Here is a 19,547-nt window from a genome sequence, read left to right as displayed (position 1 = left end):
TATTATTATTATTAGTATTGGTATTATTAGTATTACACGCATTATAAACGACTCCAGTCTATACTTATAGGGGAATATTTATTAAAACGGCCTTTTTCCGTTTCTTCTTCGTCCATTTTCGATGTTAATGTTTTCTTTATTCGTGCTGCACATTATGACTAGGCTCTTCAGTCACGTGACTAAAAATCGTCGCGAAGATTTAGCGGGGAAAAAAATAGTATCCTAAGAAGGGTGGAGAAAGAACGGCTAGTTCGAAACGCAGGTCACAGGTCACAGGTCAACAGGTCACAGGTCACAGGTCAACAAAGTGCAGACCAGAAAAAAGATAATAAGATCATAACATATACATAACATAACATCAATACATAACGCATTGAATTACAAAAAAGTAATACATGTTATTTAGATATTATAAAATGACAATTGAATAAAATAACAACCTAGTGACACTTACTTACAAAAATAATGACAAAATCATAAAATATGATGCCTAACAAGACAAAAGCGCGAAAAATATTTATTATACAGAATGTGATGTTGATAGTGTGAATGGATATAAAACGGCACCAATCAGAAGCTTGCGAGGTCCCTAAGAGAGTGGTTTTAGAAGGATGAAACTAATCAATCATTCATTTGTTATTTTAATGACTTAATGACAATTTTTGACAAAAATGTTGACAGAATCACAAAATATCATGTCTTACAAGAGAAAAACACCAAAAATATTTAGCATACCGAATGTGATGATAACAATATGGCTGGATATAAAATTACACCAATCAGAAGCTCGTGAGTTCTCTGAGAAGGTAGTTTTAGAGCGATGAGTTTTATTATATGTAACCATCATATAACATTACAAACATTACAATATGTAATATACCTGTTATACGTATAATATGGTTTTAAATTTTCTGGTCTGCGTTATACACGGCGCAAACTGCGAAAGATCGATAAAAGCACATGGTTAAATTTTGATGTTTGAAATGGTTTTATATGGATGAAATTGCTTGAGAATTATGTTTTTGATAATTCTTTGTGTTTTCCAAACATTTTCCTCTGCAATGACATTGATTAGAGTCAACCTGTCATCACTGACCTGTGACCTGTGACCTGTTGACCTGTGACCTGTGACCTGCGTTTCGAACTAGCCGGAGAAAGAAGCTGAAACACAGGGAAATCCAATCCATTCCTATCTTGACTTGAGAAGAAGGTGAGCATAAATTTCTTTCTGATTTCCATCATGTATATATTGTCTAGATATTAATGGTCAAAACTTGGAAAAGCTTGCACTCTTCTCAGTGCCCCATTTTTAGCCTTGATGCCAGATGCTAAAAAGAAAACTAGATCATAATAGATACTTTTACTCCCTGTTTACCTTTTTGTATGCTCCCCTCCCTTGTCACTTGTATCTTTTGTGCGCTCTCTGGGATCCTTTGGTACGTTTTCCTTTTTGTACACTACCCATGGTCCTTTTTGAATGCTTTCAGGGTACCTTTTGTACGCTCTCCGTTGGTCCTTTTTGTGTGTTCCTGGGTACCTTTTTGTACGCTCCTTGTGTATCTTATTGTACGTTCCAGTGTATCTTATTGTGCAGTTCCCCGTATACATTATTGTACGTACCCCATGTACCTTATTGTACGTTCCCCAGTACCTTATTGTACGTTCCCCAGTACCTTATAGACCTTTTTTCAAAGAGGACGTCCTGCTGAATAATTATGTAGTCCAGCCATAAAAACAATGATAGAGCCATGCATAATTACTGTATCATGCATTTGTATTAATTATGCATGGTTTTATCATTGTTTTTCTGCTGGACTACATAATTATTCAACAGGGTGGCCTCTTTGAAAAAAGGTCTATTGTATGTTCCCCGTGTTTATACCTTATTGTACGTTCCCTGTAGGTTACACCTGTGTACCTTATTGTACTTTCCCCTTGTACCTTATTGTACGTTCCCCTTGTCTTGTACCCCAGTATGGATTTTGTGTAACTAACGCCGAAGTTCTTCGGCGTACAACTGAAGCGTTTTTGGCGCATTGGCGTAAGGGTACTTACAAAAATTGTTTGATTTTCAGTTGGCGTAAAGTAACAATTCCAGCTCGGCGTGGATGACTCCATAATCCATCGATTTTTAGCTTCCATTTGGCTAAATTTGCTTTCGCTCGCTCGCTTGCGCTCGCGTCAATTTATTAATTATGTTGGCACATGCACCTCTTTTCCCATCTTGCACCCTTATTGAAAAATTGAATGTTGGTACAAAAGAAATTTTGCTTGGCATGAGGCTTGCTGCACGGAAAAATATCTTCGGGCGCAATATTTCGTGGAATCCATACTGGCCTGTACCTTATTGTACGTTCCCCGTGAACCTTATTTTATGTTCCCGTCTACCTTATTGTATGTTTCCAGTGTACCTTATTGTACATTCCAAGCAGTTCCCAGTGTACTTTATTGTACGTTCCCAGTGTACCTTATTGTACGTTCCCAGTGTACCTTATTGTATGTTCCCCGTGAACCTTATTGTATGTTCCCCGTGAACCTTATTGTACGTTCCCAGTGTACCTTATTGTACGTTCCTCGTGTACCTTATTGTATGTTCCCCTTGTACCTTATTGTACGTTCCGCTTGTACCTTATAGACCTTTTTTCAAAGAGGACGTCCTGTTGAATAATTATGTACTCCAGCCATAAAAACAATGATAGAGCCATGCATAATTACTGTATCATGCATATTGTAATAATTATGTATGGTTTTATCATTGTTTTTCTGCTGGACTACATAATTATTCAACAGGGTGGCCTCTTTGAAAAAAGATCTATTGTACGTTCCCCTTGTACCTTATTGTACGTTCCCTGTGAACCTTATTGTATGTTCCCTGTGAACCTTATTGTATGTTTCCCGTCAACTTTATTGTATGTTCCCAGTGTACCTTATTGTACGTACCCTGTGGTCCTTTTTGTACGTTCCCGTAAACTTCTTTAATGGCTCAGTATATATGCATGGCAAACATAGCTCAAACCATCAAGCAGTCTCACTTTTTTAAAGTTTTTTTTTTTGGGAGATTTCAGTGAATGACCACACATTTGGCATTGATTACTGTAAAGGGATTATTTCCCATTATGAAATTTTGAATTTTTCTTTCCTTTCACATTCAGGTGCCAGGATTACAAATTCAACAAAGTTTGACGACCTCTAAAGCTGACAATACAATGTACTTGCTGGCAATGATGTAATGATAATGTTGCACATAATGAGAATATGAACAAAGATTTTAACATTCTTGCAATAATTGAACCAAGGAACTCTATTGTTCCAAGATGTGATTTAATGATCAATGATACAAATTTCATGGAGTTTAGTTTATCAAGACACAAATTTCACAAAAAAGTTTGCTGGAAAGTGTTGTAAATATTTAGCAATACTGTAACTAAATGTGACAATTTCAAGGTTGACAATTTGGTATATTATCACATTAATCGTCAGCCGTGCAAAATTACTCGAATCTGATTGGTTTAGAGGAGTGCGATTAATCGTTAATTGCACTATTACCACTTTTTGCACTCTTCGGCGGGGGGACACTTTTGTCCCCTTTTTCTTTTCACTCCCAAGTCATGTGTCAGAGACTTTTTTTTACTATATAATAAAAAACAAAGACATTTTTTTTTCTTCAATATAAAAAAGAACAAAGAAATTTTACGTTACAATAGCTTCTTTTAATTGAAAACAAAGAAAAATTACACTGCAATGTTTTCTTTTTAAACAACAGAAAAAAAGGGAGGTTTTTGACGATTACCTCGGAATCGTATGTCTTGTCGTGCAATTAACGATTAATCACTCGTAACAAAGGAGAAAATACCGTAATTTGCACTCGTCCTTCGGACTCGTGCAAATTACTATTTTCTCCTTTGTTACTCGTGATTAATCGTTAATTGCACTCCAAACCATACGATTACTAGTACGAATACTAATGTAACAGATGTTGTGCACTGGAAATCTAAATCTGTAAAGAAGGAGATCCATTTTTAGGTAACTTTTTATTTGTGAATGGTATAATATGGTGCTTTAAAATATTGATGACAAGGAAGTTTTTCATATGAAACTAATGTGTACAACATATTTCGATATCTCCCAAATTCATATTGCCATATTTCCATATTAGTCCCTTAGTAGACAGTCTCAAGATATTTTGGCACTTTCTTACTCAGATGAGTCTTAGAATAATATCAACTTGTAAATCTAAGATTTTATTTCCTTAATGAAGGTAAAAACCAATATTAGTTGAATAAAATACATTTATTTTTGTGTTAAAATGGTTATCATTTGCATGCAATTTTTTAACAAGTTTTTAGACTTATATCATCTGTGAACATGTCTATGAAATAACGACAATTTTTAGCAGGAATATGGTTGTATTTTGTTTTGCATCGAATATTGCTTAATATAAAGGCTTTAATAAATCTAAGTTACTAAGTTGGGGCTTTAGGATAATCTGTGGGGTTCGACTGCGACTACAATCTATGCTCTGAGCTATTGGAGGAAATATTTAACCACATCTTTGTAGCTCTTGTTAGCAGTTAAATTTGCTATGCAGAAATTGAGCTTTTTTTCTACTTATGCTATAACGTTCATTTTTACACCAGGGGTAGTTCAACCTTAGGTTAAGAAGTTTTTTAAATTTCAAGGCAAACAGAAAAGTCCTTCGGAAGATATGGGACCCGAAATACCCCTTGGTAGCACTTTTCTGTGAAATATCAAATCTCCCACTTATTACTAAAAACGGGGGTAGTGATATGATTGATAAAACAGTTTTTTTCGATCATAACACATTTTACGATCTCTTAAATGACCTCATAGCCAAACTGTGTTTAGTGTTTTGGGAATTAGCAAAGTTCTTTAATGACTTAAAAATAACAAAGGCAATATAAGTTCATGCTTATCTTTTCAATTAAAACAATTATACTGTGATTCCACTGCCAAATTATGTTAAGACAGACTTTAGTTTCAATCTGTCATTTGTGTCCTGCCAAGCGATTTCCATAACACCCGATTATCGAAAAACCGATCTTTGCACCGTTTCACACCGGTGCCGATCGTTTGTGCAATTGGTTCAAACCGATCTAAGCCGGTTTTCAAAAAATCTGAAATCTCAGTCAATCAGAACAGGAAGAGAAGAACACCGGTTTTGCAATAGATTTCGGCTGCCGGCAGTTCCAAAATAATATACTGCGCATGCGTTTATTAAAAAAAAAGTGTAAAAACCAGGATTTGTTGGCTTCAAATCCTACCAAGGAGATTCGATTTTAGCCCTTCGGGCTTATACTTCATTGGGTATGGTCGCTCTTTGATCCGCCTTTAAGCTACCCTATCATGAAGATCGAAAAGATAGACCTTTTCATAAATTACGTCACGAATATCACTTGCCTCGTTTTCAAACATTTTCCATCCACTGGGAGTCAATCACCATGGCAATAAATGTCCGTGACGTAATTTATGAAACAGTCTATTGGATTCAGCAAACGGAATGTTTCGGAGCTATAGTATTTTGAAGATTTGAAAAGTTCATTTGTATGTAGCCTGGGTAAGTTATGGCATGTCTTAAAACTACCATAATGTTAGAAAATGACGAAACAAATGACTGAACATGAAGGGTACTATGGTGTAGTTTCTTAACCTGATTGTTTTTTCGCTCATTTTCGAGAAAAATTCAATTTAAATCGACCAACTTGATGACGTCACAGGTAGAAAAACTTGAATAAATTCATACTGAACAAAGCTGTCAATTTTAAATTTGGACAAAAGATGTAAACGAACAAAGGGATCCTTGAAGGGGCACTGGGAGTGTTGGGAGCTAAGGGATTTATTAGTTCCGTGTAATTTCTTTCGAATAACGGATCGGTAAAAAAGATAGAATTATACGACGATATACGATAACTTTTGTTTTCTAAAAATATTTTCCCGACACAAATGAAATAAACTTTTAATATATAAATAATAAAATCTTTTTCTTGCAAAATTCATCCACCTAATAGAAAGATTTAAAAAATCTGGACCGTATTGTAATGGAGGGTGGTCAGTTATATACGGCTCACTTTCATCTGGATAACGCTTTTACAAGAAAACTTGAACCCGAACCCAGTCCCTTTGTTCGTTTTTTGATGATTCTGATAGCACTCACAAAGTTTATATCACATCCATCAGTAAAATCAAAAAGGGGTGCAAGTGACTCTGGGTACGAGATCGTTTTTTCGAAGTACTTGATTTTCATCGATTGTTTCATGTAGAAAAAGGGTTCTTTTCACTAAAAAGTATATTATCCAGATGAGAGTGGATGGGTTGTAAAAATCGGCCATATTTCATAGAAAGTATAATAAAAATTTATGAATTTTTAAAGTACATTGTGTCCGGAAAAAATTAAACAGAATGTATATATGAATTATAAAGCATGGCATTTATCTTACTGAGTTTGGAACTACTACAATGAGATGAAAATTTTTTGTTCATATTCAATAGATATTCAATTGTAACAGAATTTTGCATAAAAAAGAAATCGAATTGTTAAGTATTTTTTAAATAAAAATTCTGTTTCCCTTTTTTTCGGACACCTTGAACATTAAACCAACCGTATTAACCCTCGCGTAACTCCTCGTCCAGCTTTATTTAGCATTTGTTTTTTAGTTAACAAACGTTGTCAAAAGACGCTAAATATTTTGTCTAAAAGGATAGCTAGATTAAGAATATTAAAATGTTTTTCATTTTCAAATTTTTGAAGATGCAGAGACTACAAATCGTCATCTCGTATAATAAACCGATTAAAATCGTAACTTAATTATAATCCATCTATGTAATCATTATAAATTTTTAACTCACGAGAACAACGAAAACAAAGTCCCAAAACAAGGCTTTTATTTTTCTAAAGCAAGTTGACGGTAGCGAAATACTATAATTGAAATACTATTTTGAAAGTTTACACCCATTGAGTCAATAGAATGGGGTAAAAACCCTTCCACGATAGACCTAGGACTGATCATTTTGTCCATATTAAACATTATCAAATTTTTCAAAAAATAATAAGTCTAAAAAATGCTTAGAAAATGAGCAAATATGTCCCTTAGAATGATTTCTTACATAACCTTTCACGTTGTTAAAGAGAATAGATTCTCGAAGCCATGGCAACCAAGCCGGCGCCCTAATTTTTAGTAAGATCGTTCATCCTCTATGTATATCCGGGACATGCAAGCTGTCAAATTCTCTTACCACCCCTGTATCATTTAGATTTCATCCCACCGTTATCCATATTATCTATCCACAACAACTTTGTACGCCGTCATAACGTTAGTACGATCGCTCAATCTGTACGTACAATTGTTTTACTCCAAGCTGTAAAAAAAAATCAAAACACAAATTAATAGGCCTTCCAATAATTACATCACGAAGAACTCGTTATCCCAATTCAGTGTAATATCTACTCTCGGGTACCTTATAAACGGGAGAGGGCGGGGGTTCGGAATAAGCGGGGTGGGTGGAAACATTCTCAAAATTTTAATGAGCGGGAGTCAGGTTGGAATAAAAATGTCCTAAGTGGAAAACTTTTGAAAAGGAGGCTAATACATTAGGATTAGGGTAAAAGAGGGAATTTTCAAAAACATTTCCCCAAAACTTAATAAGTGGGGGGGGGTGGGTGGCAAGTAGTTCCACCCAACGAAAGGTTTCTCTATTAAACCGTATGTTTGTCTTTTAATTCGCATATTGTTGCCGGAATTATGGGAATTAGGTCCAGAATCCGAGACGAAAAATTGGTCTAACTTAGTCCGGAAAAATTTCGGAATTATTTACATAAACTTTGAGTTTCAAAGCAATCTTCTTCTTATTTAGCCGGGTGTAACGGAAACAGGGGAAAATTGACGGCAAGGTAGAATCTAAATGGAAGCCTGACCCCCTTGCATCGACCCCCTTGCATCGACCCCCGATTTTCTTCGACTTCAGAATGTGCTCTTAAATTGAATATCATTTTTTCACGGATGATGCCAAACCCTTAAATCCGCCTTAAAATTACATTGACTGACCTGAGTAAAGATCGCATGTGTTTGACTGAGAATAGACGCAGCATCTGCCTTCGGAGAAATGAGTAACCTCAGGTTTCCGATGTAATTTTTACTGAAATCAAGAGAAAAACATTACATAAGAAAAAAAATTGACATTGTATTGTGCACACTAAACTTCATTCTAAAACTATACATTTTGGTGACATTTTCTAATTTTCGGACCTTTCACTCACGCTAATTTTCCCTATATCTCCTTAAACGCAAAGCACTAAAATGTTGAGCTTCTGAAATAAATGGTTTTGTTTATACTCCTGGTAACCTAATAAGTACTGAAATCCTAAAAATACCTTATCGGCCAAAACTTAGTCGGCCCTAAGTAACTAAATTTTGGCTTGGTGACTAAAATTAGGGCCGACTAAAAATTTATAAATGACCAAAACTTAATTATTAGTCGGCCCTTGTGACTAAATTTTGACGAGGTGACTAAAATTAGGGCCGACTAATAATTAGGGCCGACTAAAATTAAGGCCGACTAAGTTTTGACCGATAAGGTAATACATTACGGTAATAGGGTACCAACTTTTCTAGCTGTTTCTAGACTGGAGTCGTTTATAATGCGTGTAATACAGTAGTATAGGCGTTATATGATAATACAATTATTGTTACGGGATTTAATTTGTATAAACTAAAATTGTTCCCTCCATTACTTTTTGCTTATTTCAATTATGTCTGAATTAGTCATCTAGTTTGCTAGACTACAGCTTTTCTGAAAACTGAATTCGAGACCTCATATTAAAGAAAACCCTCATGAATGAAAATACCTTATCGGGGAAAACTTCGTCGGGGAAAATTTTCGACGGGGAAAATTTTCGTCGGGGAAAAATTCGTCACTTGCTGGTAGTTGGTAAACGCATTAAGGCCGGGGAAAATTTTCGTCGGGGAAAATATTCGTCACTTGTCCAAAATTTCGTCACTTTTCCCCGACGAAGTTTTCCCCGATAAGGTATCAAACCACTAAAAGAAATTATGACTGCTGGAAAATTTAACGTACCTGCACAATGTCCAGAAATGAGGATCTTGAACACTGTATACACCCTCCATTTGGCTTACCTATGGGATGAAAAAAAGTGAAATTCATTACTCAGATTATGATAAGTACTGATGCCCAGGGGATACTTTCACAAGTGAAGGTACGGGTATATGTCGCCCTTAAGGGTGCCTTTTGGAACCGAGCAGTTCCTGTAAGGGTTGGAAAGTAAGAAATTTAAATAACAGTCCCATTAAGGAATTGAAAAATGGAGAATTTCAATTTTTCACCCCTAAAAAATCAAAATTTTGTCAAATTTGTCCCAATATTAAAGGGTCGACAAAAATGTTCCAATTTTTCCTCATATTTAGTCACCCCCGGGTACTGATGACACCGGCCAAACTAATGTACTAGTTATTTCTAACTAGGAAGGGCAAAACATGCGTCTGTGAAAAACCCAACCCAGAAAATTGGATTTTCATTTTTCATTTGATTTATTTCCTAATTTTTCAGTCAATGCTTGTGTCACCATCTTGGTGATGAATTTTCTTACCATTTAGTAGATAGTTCATATTCAATTAAATTGATACAGATAATTGTGAAAAGCCCTTAAATGCTGACGCCATGAAAATTTCTTAGAATTATAAACACGTTAGAGGGCAAATAGAAAATGTTTCTAACCCTTTGGTAGGCGATAGGTAGTTCATATTCGATTTCTTTGGGTGTGCGTTGCATCAGTACTGATAACGTATCCATCATTAGCGGCCAGATACTGAAAAATGCAAAGAAAAATAAAGTGAATCCCGGTATAAAAGATCATGCATTCTGCGCACACAGCAAACTATTTAAAGGTTTTGTTTTTAAATAAGACTGATATCGTTTGCTTACACATCAATTTTAATTCACCAGCTTTTTAACATTGGATAGACTCGAATGTGGAGCAAGATTTGCCAGAAAGAGGAAAATTATATCAGCACAATATTACAAAAGACAGACACTGTCCTGATATGAAATATCTGTCTGATATGAAACGGGAACACTTATGTAAGAATAAAACCTTTAACAATAATCCTAAGTAACAGTGCTTAATAATCTATTATCTTCAATCGTTGTCAAAAATTGCCCATTTTAGAGCTTTTAGAATGTTATGAAAAGGGACTATCCCTAGAAGGGCACATCCCTTGTCTACTAGGCTGTTTACATCCACTAACAGATTCGTGCTCCTTAAATACTACCTACCAAGGGTTTTGTAAAAGTCTGCTATTCAGACTATTTGTCTACTTTTCATGTGAACATTACTCGATCAAAACAGACAAAACATTCCAGCGAGTTGGGTGAGAATTTTAAAAACATACCTTAGAGAGATGAGGATAGCGATCATCATTGAACATATTGGGTCAGCCATCATCCAACCAAAATATTTGATGAGAAGGGAAGATACGATAACACCAACACTACCCAAAGTGTCCGCCAAAATGTGCAAGAAAACACCTGAAATAAAATAAAAAATAAACAAGTGATACTTTTATGGACCTACCTGGTTATGCATTTAACACATATATAATTGATATCTACGTGAGCGTGACCATTAAACAATCATTCAGAACAGAAATAGTGACGATCTATAAAAATTAGTCGTTTGTTTCTTATAGAAAAACGTTTAGAAACCAAAATTTCATGCTCTTGAAATATTCTTTCATATTCATGTATGCTTATTAATAGCGATTCTTATAGATATTAAAACATGCGTTTTTTGAGCTGAAAATTCACTTTTTCACAAAAAATCTACTTGATCCATCTTTTACCTACTTTCATGCAAAAAAAAACAATATTTCATAAAGTCTAAAAAACTTTTTTTTAGCTGTTTTTTGGCCCAAATTTACCCAAAAACACTTTTTTTCGAAAATCGGGCTCCGTCTCCAAAAAACCCGTTTTTTAGCCTTTTTTTGGCCCAAATTTGCCCAAATTTTTTTTTTTTTTGAAAATCGGGCTCCGTCACATTTTGGCCATCACCATTTTGCACCTTTTTACCAAAAATCAAAAGATTCCTATGATTCAATCCTGAGAAAAGTTGGTAACAGACGAACGGACGGACGGACGAACGAACAAAGGTTATTCTATAGGACCTCCACCCCACCGGGGTAGATCCAAAAAGCAAGCAGTTAAAAGAACAACTCGACATCGAGAAAAGCTAGCCTGTTTACATCTAATAGAGCTGTAATAAAAGGAGGTTTTTCCAGCATTGTTTCATATCTAATTTCAGAAACCCACGAGACAGAGAATTTGACTTTTCCAATTTTTATAACTTTGGAGCTCTGCAAAATTTTAATTTTCCCCATCATTATCATTATTGATAAAGACATCGCCGGATGTTTTTGTCTATAAATTAAAACTTAACAAGCGACCGATCTGCAATCTTTATTTCACCTTCTTTTTCAATACAAGCAACAAAATTTCAATTTCTTTGCCTTAACAATTCTGAAATCTTATGGAAGGCCAAAAGCCTCTCAATTATGGCCTGATTCATTAAACATAACAAGATGCTCAGAGGGTTTAAGGCTGGGCCCCCGGCTTAAGGGCTGAAGTGAGGGGGCCAAATATTGAAGTGGATTGACGTTACCCACCATGGTTGGGTAAAAGAGAAGAAATTTGAATTTTGAAGGGTTGAAAGTGCTATTTTAGGATCAGTTTCGAGTCAATTTGAAGAACAATTACGGAAAAATAACTGAAAATTTTTCAAAATAGCCAAAATAGCCTTTCTGGGCAAAAAAGTAAGACCACTGTCAATAAGGCAGTAAGTATCGACACATAAAAACCAACAAAAAATGACATACCATTTAAGATTTGTTTACTTGATACTTGAATATTTCCTTCGTGAGAGTGACCATGCGATCCATGTGAATGTCCGTGGTCACCTGTCTCAGCTTTCTTTTTGTTATGGAAGTCATTGTGGAAATCGTCAGTCTAATTTTGAATAAAGATGAAGACGACACATTTTCATTATGTTGTCTATCTATATATTAATAGCCGTACTGTGTGTGTCATTTTGTCTGTGTGTTATACTTTCGTTTTCGCAAGCAATGTTTTGTTCTTGGCTTTGTATAATATTTAGTACAACGATCTAAGGACAAAGTCTTGAAATAAATGATGAAACTTCTAACCTCGCCATGAGAATGTGATTGACCGTGAGAGCCACCAAAAGCGTGCGAGTGTCCATGTGACGAGCCAGCGTGTGAATGACCGTGTCCTGAAAAAACAAGCTAGATGCTGAATAGACCTACCTGATGATAAAAGTTAGATAGCAATGCGAGGAGAAAAATGAAAAAAATCAGTCAGAAAATATAGCGTTTAGCAAAAATGCATAACGCAATAAATTCATCATTGATTGTTAATGGGGGGAGTGGGAAGGGCTGTACGGAAAAAATAAATAGAAAGTTCTGGTCACAAAAATCAGTTTTATTGACAATTAAATCATGCTTGATGGTGAGCATTGTTATCAATAATGACTGTTTTTGTTTTAAAAAAACATAGAAATATTTAAGGAAAAAATCCAATAAAATCTGCAAACACGGCGATTTCCGGCATTTCCAGCATTTCAACCGAAACATGTTTTGAGCGTTGTGAATACGCATCTTTCTGCAAAAAATCAGAAAAAACTAAGGATGAAAATTCGAGAAAATGTCAAAAAGAGGTTTTCCGGCATATTTCTAGAGAGCCCAGGTTCCAAACATTCGAAAAAGTGGCAAAGTGGAATAGACGTTAATTGCGTAAAAAACGCGGGTGACGTCTAGTATAGGCTAGCATATTTCTGGCACTTTCGGCCAGAAAGTTTTTGAAAATCGGGCTCCGTCACATTTTAGGTATTGTCATTTTGCATCAGTGTGCAAAATTGCCTAAAAAAATATAAAGTACAGCTCGAGAAATTCAAGAATTACTGTCTTTCCGGCGAAAATAGGTTGTTCCAGCAATTTTTAAATAGTTCCGGCTTCAAAAATCGATTTTATTGAAAATTGAAACATGCTTGATGGTGGGCATTGCTATAAATGATGATTTTGAATGAAATACAACCAATTATAAGGAAGAATTCCAATGAAAATCTTGAAAAACGGCGATTTCCGGCATGTTTCCGGCATTTCTGGCCGGAAAAAAATTGTTCTCAAAAATCGAACTTGGCCATGTTTTGGGCATTGTTAATACGCATCTTTGAGCAAAAAATCAGAAAAAACTAATGATAAAATCTCGAGAAAATGCCAAAAAACAGTTTTTCCGGCATATTTCCGACATTTTGGCCATTGCCATTTTGCATCTTTGTGCCAAAAACTAAAGAGCCAATCTCGAGAAAAGCTGGTAACAGACGAACGGACGGACGAAAAGACAACGGTTAATTCATAGGACCTCCACCGGGGTACCCGGAGGTAGGTCCAAAAATACATAGAGAATAAGATTTCAACGTGTTATGCTAATTTAAGGCTAGTCAATTAATACCTAGTTCCTATAAAAGTTACCAACCATCCACCCCTACAATCAAGCACAAAAGAGTTTTATATTAAGAAGGTTTTCCAAACAAAAGTCAAAAGTGAACCATTATTTTGACACCACCAGGCATAGTGGTAACAATCACATAGGAGAATAGAGTCTTACCGTCGTCACCATGTCCATGACCGAAGACAAAGATACCAACCAAGTTGACAAGAAAACCCAATACTGAAATCAACAATAACCGTTCATGCTCAACATGAGGTGGGTGAAAGGCTCTCTACAAATATACAAAAAATAAATTGATAAACAATATCTTAAATAGCGCACAATCTATAAACAAACACATTTTCACATCCTTTAGGAAAATCTCCATATCTTTGAAACTACTAAAGCTATAAGAATGAAACTTTCAGGAAAGCTTCGAAATAGGTTGCTTAAGACGCATGTAAAATTTCAAATTTCTATTCTAACTGGAAAAAGTTACGTCAAAGTTTCAATTTTAGGCCTATTTTTTTGGCACACCCGGTATTAAGACTTTCAGTCTTTCAACTGTTTTCAGAGAATTCACGGCCAGCCGGCTCAGCTTTGAACATCGGAATGAGCTGGGGATTGGAACCGTGAACTTTTAGTTTCTGGCACTAGATCTCTGACAACTCTGTCATTGCATAGAAGAGGCACGCCTTCAAAAATATGCTTCAGTACGGATAGAGTAGGTTCGTCTAGTGTTTTAAAAAAGTATCTGTGCTATTGACCAACAAAATCGAAAGAATCAACATGGGTTATATTATATACCTCAACAGCTTCCGAGAAGATGAAGAAGGCGACAAACATCAAGAAAAGAGCATTCATGAAACCAGCCATGATCTCTGCACGAACGTATCTGAAAATAACAAATAACATGATTGAAGATTATCACCAATGACAAGTCAACACCGTAGAGTGTAATGTAAAACGACAAAATATAAATATAATTATATAATTTTGGCCATTTTTGACTACATTGGTGGGCTATAAATTACAAAGAAAACAATATAAATTTCAGAAAACTTTTCGAAAATATTTCAAAGCCTTGAATCCATTCAATTCAACAATAGTTATAGTTTAAACAAGGTCTTATTCTTATTTATTTATTATAAATATTATACAGTAAGCTTAAAGAGCAATGTGTCAAAATAGACAGAGGAAGGAATTAAGGAATAGAATTTACTGACCCATATGAATAGCGTTCGTTTTTGCCCCATCTTGAAATAACTGTTGCAATAAGACCAGTCAATAAAGCAGTACAATCGAAGAACATGTGAAAAGAATCTGAAATCAAACCCAAACTAAAAAGTAAAAAGAAAAATTAGAAACTAGATTATTTCAATGTGCCATGAAAATATTAAGGGTATTGTGACATTAAAAATTTCTTGCCTGTTATTGATGTACCACAGGAACTAAAATTGTGACCAGGATCGAAAGGAGCAGAAAATAAATTGATGATGCTGGTCAATCAAAAGAATTGTATCAGATTCAGATATTTTTCAACTTCAAAACATCTACTTTTGGAGACCTAGAACCTAGCTACTAAGGAGGAGGGAGTCTTGATCATTCTAGGGCTATATAGCTAGAACCTAGTGTACTAAATGGGGCCATGTAAGAAGTAAGTATACATTATTTATGATTCTGTAACAAGGAGTCTTGGCTTATGGTATTTAGAAAAAAATATATTAAAAAAAGTTTGCAAACAATATCTCACCTGTTGGTCCACATACCATAGAACAATTCAAGAAAAGCGAAAACCAAATTTAATACTAAAAAACAGAATATGTTTCTTGATGTTTTGTCTTCGAAAATGGATCTAGAAAGAAATTGTAGATAATATACATAACTGTCTCTATCTTTCATATAAGTCGTTCAATGGTCAGAGTCATTGTAGTAGCTCTTTTTCCAAGAGGGAATAAATCATATTATTAATAGTTTTTTTATATTAGAGAGGTCAAATATACTTGAAAGAATTTTATGAAAAAGTTAGGTAGCAACCTAAAAGGAAAGTCATTTGCTGCTGAGTCTAGAAGTAGCAGTAAGAAATTTGGATTTTTTAAGTTATTTATCATTTGAAAGGAGATGGCACTATCATTTTGATTGATGGTTACTCCAGTGGTTTGTTCTTTTTGTTCTTTTAATAATTCAGAGAAATTCTGTTGAAACAATGGAAATTGACGAGAAAAAAACACTTAAGTAAACGTCAAACGAAAATGGTAGTATCACTGCCTAAAGGACTATCAATAAAGACCAATGATAGCTCCTCATGATAAGATGAGACAGAATAAAAACTTACTTGATCCATATGAGGATTTTCCGACACCAGATTCTGACTCCTGGTTTGAACTCATCCCCTTTATATTGATCTGTCCTTGTTAAGGGTAACATCACTTAAAATTTTATATTTATTTTTCAATGTATTGTTATTATCATATGTGGCAAAGTTCTTGTCTAAAAAAAATACATAAAAAATGTCAAAAACTTGTACAATGGACAATTTTCCTTTTGAAGGTAAATCTAATCAAGAAGTCTTAAAAGCAAGTCATTAGCAGTTTTCAGATTTAAACACGCCTAATTATACAGCTATCAAAATTGGATAGTTTTTACGAATGTAATTACTTGCTTATCACTTATTGAAATTGAACTGAATGTTGGTGGTAAGGGTGTACTTGCATATCCTTAACTAGCCTATCATATTGAAAAATTCATTTGCTTCTGATTGCCTCTTTGAATGGGAGTATGCTGTTAAATTATGCTGTAGTAGTAGTTATTCAATAGACTGCGGTGATCACCAAATGGACAACCGTAAGTTGGTCTAATGTCAACATCCCTCATTTAATTCCAAGCTTTTTTGAAATTGAGAAAAATAGGAAAGAATCTTTGATAGAAACTAGTATATATCTTTGCTTGTTAGTCGGATAGGGAAAAATCTGGCATAATTTAACTGGAGCCCTGAAGAGATCCAATCTTTTGACATTTTACTGACCAAAGTATGGTCATTCCACAAGAATTGTTAGCTTTCACCAAATCTTAGTAGATCTTTGTAAAGCTAAAATTCATCTCAAAGGTGTCCCATAATTACCCTGCAGTTTAGGGTAATTACATGACACCCTTTGGGAAAATAGGGGACAGACGTGTAAAATGTTATCGAAAAATCCTGAAATCTTTCCAATTGGCCTTGATTATGGTTCGTGGTTATACCTGGTTTTACATCCACTTGATGACTTCAAAACAATATGTAAAAACAACATAAACAAAGACCGACCAATGGAAACATTTAACCCTATTTTTATCAGGGGGGGTGTTTTCCACCAGGCTGGCACTATTTTGCTAATAGCTCACTGAAATTTTTTTTTAACACTCTGAAAGTTTTTGACTTTTAATATAATCCTATTAGCAGCATGTATACCAAATTTTACAATTATACACCGACCAGATCGGGTTTTATGACTTTTTTGTGCAGGCGTATCATAAAATCCAGCTAAAACCCTGTAAAATCCCAAAAGCTTAAATGTAGCATAACTTTTGATCTAGGCATCCAACTGACTTCAAATTTTTACAGGTTTTAGGTATCATTAATAAATTTAAAAAAATATTTGAAACATATTCAAAAACTGCTGACGTCATCAAAAATTAACGTCATTGTTTTTTGAAAAGATTTACTCATTTTCTGCATGAATTTTAAACGTCAATTTTATCAGTATGTTAAAAACCGGCAAATATGTTAAAGATATATATTTTGCCTTTTAGAAATTCAAAACAGAATTGAAAAATCTCCATTCGTTCAACTTTAATTGCTATTTTATTGAATAGTACTTTTTTATTGGTCAGCGATAAGTGTGAAAGTTTGTGATGACGTCATCACCTTTATGATGACGTCATCAACCCAAATTTTTTTCTATGAACTCCTTTCATGGTAGAGAACATTTCTGCCAAATTTCAAGTCCATATCTTTTCTAGATCAAAAGTTATGCAAGGCTGGTGGAAAACACCCCCCCTTGAGAATACAAAATCCGAAAAAGCCTGATAATAATAGGGTTAAAGGACTTTCAGCAAAGTTTGGGGTAATAACAGGACATTTCAATGACTAATATTTGTTTAGATCAATCAAGACCAACTGAATCAATTCTGAAATCAATTTAGTAGAGAACCTTGGTATATTTTTGAAAGACCTAGAGTGTAGTTAGGACTAAATCTGGAGGTGCGCGGATCTAGGTGGGTTCTGTTTCCCCGTGGATCTTTTTCTTGGAAAGTTGATCTTCAAATTAGTTTTAAGGGTTAGCTTGGCTCAAATGGCTTGGCTCATCTATGGCTTAAATTCTAGGCAATTTCTCATTGTTTTTGAAAATGTTAGTTTCATTAAAAAGCACCGGGTTATTTTTTCATGTATCACTTTGGAAGTTTTGCAGCGTATTTTTTTTGCGGGTAAAGTAAACGATACAACGCTTTCGCAGCATTAATCTTTGTTACGCATTTCAGCAGTACGCTAGTGTGACTAACTGCCATATTGAATTGTATTAAAAAATACTGAAACAAAAAAGCCGTGGTTACCGTCAACTACTCTGACTTGGGACTATCTGACAAAACATGGGACGGCAATTCAGTCACCATTTCACTGAACCTCCAAAGTCATTTGATTTGAGTTAATGAACAGCATGAACAGACAATCAAATGTCGAGTATATACCAAAATTTCAAAAAAATTGTGAATATTCTATCACTTCTTAACAACCCTTCCAAGACGATAACCGTTTGAGTACTTTGATTGTTATTGATTACTTTCGATAACTTTGACAACTTCAATAACCAATTGATTACTTTGATAATCAATTACTATGATATCTCTTTAAGAAAAACCCCAAAAAACTGACCTAAAACTAAAGCATAAAAAGAAGCCCCGCCATAAAGATTGACGGGGACCCTTATTCCCCCTTATAAATTCCTCGTCATTTTGTGTGCCTTTGCCCTGGGTTTCCTCTCAAGGTAACTCATATCGTGCATTCTGATTGGTGGGAGAAAACAAAAGTGGTTTTCACAGGTGAATCGCGTGTTGTAAACGGCTGAAATAAACTTGGTTTCAGATTATTACTGGAAACATATTTGATAAAATCGAAGGCTGGAAGGTACTCAATACAATCTAATGTACCTTAAGGGAAGAAATTTTTGCGGAATTTAATTTCACGAATCAGAGTTTCAAATTGCCAAATTTCGCGGAATTTAATTACGCAAATGACCCGATTTCAAAAGTTTCACGGAATTTAATTTTGCGATTGAAATGAAGTTATCAAATTATAGATTAACTTTTAAAGGGACATAATAGTACTTGCGAAATTTGTAAACAAACTGTATGCAGCGGATACAAAATCAAAACAAATGTCACATGACAAAATAATAAATCAAACCAGATATGGCTAATTTTGATTGTTCAATTGTTTTACAAGTTTGTTTTGGACACATGATTTTAATTGTTCTCTTTAATGACACGTGGTTCACGCAATGTTTACATTTTACTACTTTTATGTCCCTTTAAGCATCACGGAGTTGTTTATATTTGTTTAAATTTGATAAAAAATACACGTTATATGCTTAAAAATCAATTGTGTCCATCTCTTCATCAGGTAACACCTGGTCAATAACAACAAAATAAAAAAATAAAAAAATCGAATTTCGAGGAATTTAATTTCGCGATTTAGCCATTCAGTTAGTCACACTAGAGCCCCGCCAAAATCAAAGATTAATGCTGCGAAGGCGCTATATCGTTTACTTGACTCTCAAGCAAAAAAATGCACCGCAAAACTTCTAAAGAGATGAAAAAATAACCCGGCACTTTTTAATGAAATTAACATTTTCAAAAACTTTGAGAAATTGCCTAGAATTTGAGCCATAGATTAAAAAATTTGAGCTAAGCCAACCTTGAAAACTAATTTGAAAATCAACTTCACAAGAAAAAGATCTACGGGGGAGGCGGAACCCACCTAG

General features: G+C 34.7%; 1 protein-coding gene and 1 long non-coding RNA gene across 2 annotated transcripts; one reads left to right on the top strand and one right to left on the bottom strand.

The window, feature by feature from the left end:
• Positions 1–267: 267 nt before the first annotated feature.
• LOC136802408 (uncharacterized) lies at positions 268–4,289 on the top strand. The gene is made up of 2 exons (XR_010845997.1): positions 268–1,210; positions 3,153–4,289. It is a non-coding gene; the product is annotated as an uncharacterized lncRNA (long non-coding RNA).
• A 1,640-nt stretch (positions 4,290–5,929) lies between these two features.
• Positions 5,930–16,020, bottom strand: LOC136802391 (zinc transporter 7-like). Its single transcript, XM_067059129.1, has 12 exons — positions 15,866–16,020; positions 15,284–15,385; positions 14,757–14,870; positions 14,338–14,425; positions 13,708–13,822; positions 12,228–12,313; positions 11,901–12,030; positions 10,422–10,557; positions 9,748–9,838; positions 9,091–9,149; positions 8,061–8,151; positions 5,930–7,374 (listed from the first exon to the last, which is right to left on the bottom strand). The coding sequence occupies exons 1-12, from the start codon at positions 15,955–15,957 to the stop codon at positions 7,330–7,332; spliced, it is 1,149 nt and encodes a 382-aa protein (XP_066915230.1). The 5' UTR covers positions 15,958–16,020; the 3' UTR covers positions 5,930–7,329.
• Between the last annotated feature and the right edge of the window lie 3,527 nt (positions 16,021–19,547).

This window comes from Clytia hemisphaerica, unplaced genomic scaffold (assembly GCF_902728285.1).
Source record: "Clytia hemisphaerica strain Z4C2 unplaced genomic scaffold, Clytia hemisphaerica genome assembly, whole genome shotgun sequence".
Lineage (NCBI taxonomy): Eukaryota > Metazoa > Cnidaria > Hydrozoa > Leptothecata > Clytiidae > Clytia > Clytia hemisphaerica.
This window is presented reverse-complemented; position numbering and strand designations above follow the sequence as displayed.